Source organism: Gekko japonicus, unplaced genomic scaffold, assembly GCF_001447785.1.
Source record: "Gekko japonicus isolate JY-2015 unplaced genomic scaffold, Gekko_japonicus_V1.1 scaffold1770, whole genome shotgun sequence".
Taxonomy (NCBI): domain Eukaryota; kingdom Metazoa; phylum Chordata; class Lepidosauria; order Squamata; family Gekkonidae; genus Gekko; species Gekko japonicus.
Genome location: NW_015174892.1, coordinates 77191 through 81985, shown reverse-complemented (window position 1 = coordinate 81985; position 4795 = coordinate 77191). Strand labels below are relative to the sequence as shown.

At 39.2% G+C, this 4795-nt stretch overlaps 1 protein-coding gene across 1 annotated transcript; it reads left to right on the top strand.

The window, feature by feature from the left end:
- Positions 1–235: 235 nt before the first annotated feature.
- On the top strand, positions 236–4271 carry DNAJC28 (DnaJ heat shock protein family (Hsp40) member C28). The gene is made up of 3 exons (XM_015424941.1): positions 236–292; positions 1338–1404; positions 2307–4271. The coding sequence occupies exon 3, from the start codon at positions 2353–2355 to the stop codon at positions 3487–3489; it is 1137 nt and encodes a 378-aa protein (XP_015280427.1). The 5' UTR covers positions 236–292; positions 1338–1404; positions 2307–2352; the 3' UTR covers positions 3490–4271.
- Positions 4272–4795: the final 524 nt, after the last annotated feature.

Here is a 4795-nt window from a genome sequence, read left to right as displayed (position 1 = left end):
ACCTCCCCCAAACGTTTGTTAGCCTTAAAGGCGTTACTGGTCTCTCGCCCTGTTCTACTGCTACAGACTAACACGGCTAACCACCTTGATCTACTTTCCCATAATTTACTATGATTGGTTCACTGTAGAACTAGACTGTATGACGTCACTGCACCCCCGCAGCACTACGTCTCCCACAATTCTTAGCGGCACAACAAACGACATGTGTGCCTTGACCTAGCTCGGTGGGGGTGGAGTTGTATTAACAGCCTGCTCGAGAGTCAACTGATGTGGAAAGATCGTTTGTGAAAGGGTAAAGTGATAAATATCTAGACCTCTATACTTCCGGAAAGGTTGTTTGTTAGCAGCAGGGTCAAAGAGGTGTGGGAGCTTGCTGGGCAGTATTAGCCGTGGAGCGGAGAAGCAGGGAATGAGTCAAGGTCAAGGCACGGCAAGGGCTTTTCATGATTTGCTTTGGTTGTCTAGTTTGCGGACTTCCAGAGAGATGAAATGAGAGAAACAGGAGAAACCAGGAAGGAATTCTTGTGGAGCCTGAGAGATGAGCAATATTCTATCATCAGTTTATATGGTGGAGTACAGCCTACGGGCTGAGTTTCAAAAGCATTAAAATCCATCGATTCAGGTGGGTAGCCGTGTTGGTCAGCAACAGAACAAAGTTTGAGTTCAGTGGCACCTTGAAGATAAACACTGGCCTCAAAGTTTTGTTCTATTAAAATCCATAGAAAGGTTGCCAATTCACTCTGGCAATTCCTTATTGTTTTACCCTCCTGACAAGGGGAAAGGGGCAGTGTTCTTCTCCTGCAGTCTCTGTTGCTTTTCTAACACGTTTGGAGGGAGAGACTGATTTTTCACAAACATTTCTCAACAAAGTTGAAAAAGTCTCTTTCATACAGATAACTTATTTTAAGAATTTTTGTAACTAGGAAGTGGGAGACATAACATAACAACCTTTACAGTTTTGATATAAGACAGGAATTGGTACTGCTATGCTTGGGAGAACATTATATAATAGATGTCAATAGTTTATGATATGTTCATGATATACACACACGGAATACCACTGAGGGAGAGCACTTGGGCTATCTCCGCCTCCAAGAGTCTCTAAGTTTCAGGGATCATTTGGGTTCAGCTTTGGGCATGTGAAATTATAATGAAATGCAGTAAACCTTGAGCCCCTGGCAATTGTAGCAAAAAGGTTAGCAATATAGATTGTAAGGAGTCAAGTTAGTATTTCAATGAGTGTACTAACAGAGTGGCTTAATCTGACTCTATACACTACCTTGGATGGTAATAATTTACATTTGATTTGTTCAATGGGATTCTTAATTTCTCCACAGTGCTGGGAATCAATTGCCTTGTAGACATGAAGAATGATCATGTTCCAGCTCTTTAATGGAATGGAAGGTAGGGTATTTGCTTACCAGTTTAGAACATTCCTTAATTTTCTGAAGTAATGAAGAGGGGTGAGGGAGGCGATGTGGCTCAGGAAGAGCCTCTGCTTTGCAAGCAGGAGGTCACAGATTCTATCCCCGGCATCTCCAGTAGGTAATGTGAAGGACTTCTACCTGAGACTCTGGAGAGGAGCTGTCAATCTGAATACACAATATTGAGCTTAATGCACGGATGGTCTAATTCAGTATAAGGCCTCGCATGTGTGATTGCAATCCTAAACAGAGTCATACCCTTCTAAACCAGTTTACTTCAGTGGATTTAGAAGGGTGTTATTCTGTTAAAGATTGCACTGTGCATCTGGGAGAATATGATTCCTGTAGTAACTGGACAACTGTGATTAATCTGTTTGGAATGTACTTGCTTGGTTTTAATTGACATAGTTGGGCTGTCAACTGATTAAATATTTTGAGTTGCTAAATCACCTGGCTTTTAAACAATTAAATTTAAATAAATTTGACCAGCCCACAGATAGATTGTATAAGGTAATGATGTGAATTCACAAATTAATAAAAGAAGCTACTATTCATTGTTACAAGAAAATTTCATATTCAGTATTCTTTTCTATCAGTTTGGAAATCCAAAATACTGATTATCATATGATAATAGGCCACAGTATCAGAATGGTTAAAATTCCGCTGATATTTTGGAAGATCAAGACAGATCATAAATGTAATACAAAAAGCACAAGAATTTTGACTTCTAAAGCAATTCTGTGTATATATGTGTAGACATCTAGCTTCTATTTTCTAAAACTATCTCCTAGAAAATAGCCTAAAATGTCAATAAGTAATTTAAGACTTCATCTCCAATCCCTTTTAAAAGTTATAATTATCTGTCTATTGGAATTTATTCAGATTTTCAAATAGGTGATGATTTGCATTAAAACTGCACTGAAGAACTATGAAGTGGTTTTGTGTGGTACTGTGGAGAAAAATACAATGTCATTTCTGGGCATACTCAACACTGGTTCTAAAGAAAGAAAAACAAGTTCCATATTACTGCATCTACAGCCATAGACAGTTGTCAGATCACAAGCCTAAAAAAATTAAAGACTTTTACATGCTGCTTAAACTTCAGGAAGGCTGCTCTTTGGATGATGTTAGAAATTCATACCGAGATCTTGCCAAGAAATACCACCCAGACAGTGGTTCGGTTACAGCAGATGCTGCAACTTTTGTGCAAATTGATGAAGCATACAGAGTGGTACTTAATGATGTGGCTGAGAAAATTAAATCAAATGAAAAGGAAGATGAGGAAGAAGACAAATTCAAGTCTGTAGCACCACAACATAGACAGTATTTAAGTTTTGAAGGCATTGGTTTTGGTACACCAAGTCAAAGAGAAAGACAATATATGCAGTTTAGAGTTGATCGGGCTTCTGAACAGGTCATGGAATACCGCAAACAGAAAATGGAGAGCCAGTCCGCTATGAGCAGTACAATGTTAGCAAAAGATATAAGGCAAAGTAAGAAGGTAAAAATCACCCAAGCAATTGAACGGTTGGTTGAAGACCTAATTCAGGAATCTATGGCGAAAGGAGACTTTGATAACCTCAGTGGTAGAGGAAAGCCTTTACGAAAATTTTCAGACTGTCCACATATTGATCCTATGACTCACAATTTGAATCGTATTCTGATAGACAATGGATACCAACCAGAATGGATTATAATGCAGAAAGAAATACGGGAAACAATTGAAAAACTGAGGAAGGATTTGATTGCTTCCAGGAATAAATTGGGAGATCCAATGACACTGCATAAAACAAAACTCTGGAACGAGGTCTGTGAACAGTTTACAGAAAATATCAATAAATTAAACAAAAGAATTAATGATTTCAATTTAATTGTCCCTATTCTCAGCAGACAGATGGTGCATTTTAATGCCAACAAAGAAATTGCACGTGCACAAGAACTCTGCGAAGTCCAGATAAAGAAAACAAGGGCTGAAGAAAACACAAAGGAAATAGAACATGATCGTGGCAGAGAATCTGATCTTAAGACCAGCTTTTTAAAATGGATGAATCTTATTTTGAAGTAAGATCGAGATTTGGTTTCATGAAGACTTACATCACTTCCACAAACCATTCTGTTTTCGATTTACTGATACAACAAACTGCATTTCCTCCTTTGCCATCAAACTGTACAAATGAATCAACACAGTTCTACCAGTAAAGCCTTGGGTTTGTCAAGATTCCTGCATTTTCATGTATGTCAAATTAGATTTAAAAAGAGATTGTTAGTCAAGTTATATTTACATTTGGAAATAAAAATATATATGAAATTAATTTCAGGAACATTGTTGTTTTGGAGTTGAAAGATCATCACTCATCTTCAGTAATGCTTATGCTGGAGGCAAAATGATAGAAGCACTAGAATCTGCCACTTGAAGAAGCTGCTTTGTCGTGTCACCTGTTGCTCCACATCCATTCTTTTCCATTCCATTGCTGGTTGAGAATGGATGGGAATCTGGCTACAATTTTTTTACAGTGTTCTTTAGAGCTCAGTGTTTCTCAGTGATGATAATGCTGCTTTACAATAGTGCTGCTGACCATCTCCACCATCTCATATTGTGAAAGGGCAGGACCAGCCTAACCATGTAAGTGATCTAGGCAGGCACCTGGGGACCAGCTGTTAAGGGGTGCCAAAAAGCTCATGCTGAGCTCCTCCTCTCCTTTGGGATCCACAGCTACATTCACCTATGTCTCCAGCTGTGCACCCAGTGTGGCCAGTGGAAACACTAGGGGGAGGTAGGAAGAGAGGAATGCTGTGCCTGTGCCCACCTACTAGCCAAGCCTGCCTAGGTGAGAGGAGCATACAGAGCCAGCCATCTTCACCCTTGTGTCAGCAACAGATCAGTGGTTGCTGTAGCTGAGCTGTGTGCCCAGCAGGGCCAGTGGAGGTACCAGGAACAGAAGGGATGTTGCTTTTTTCTTTGAACAATTTCAGGAAACAACATCCGGTTTAACTATATGTGTACTAAAACTCTGTAACAGGTCTTTGAATGTGTGTCTAGAATATATAGATAATAGGGACCACTGAGGAAGGCCCTTAGGGGCCGAAACGCGTTTGGTCTTCGGTTGTAAAGTATTTACCCATCATATGTATGTATAGTGGATATGCTTTTATAGTCTGATCTTAGACAAGTAATTTTTAATCAGGAAAGTTTTAACATGTATACACCTTAATAAATATTTGTACTTTTATGTATATGGTTTAGCTTAGCCCTTTTTGGTTCATAGTATAAATCCAGTCTCCTCCTCCTCTTGTCTGTCCTGATCTATTGCCCATGAACTTCATTGGGTGCCCTCACATTCTAGTATTTTGGGAGACAGAGATTTATTTCT

Excerpts from the sequence above, each read along its gene's own strand:
- DNAJC28 (XM_015424941.1), top strand. The coding sequence starts at position 2,353 with ATGAAGTGGTTTTGTGTGGTACTGTGGAGAAAAATACAATGTCATTTC.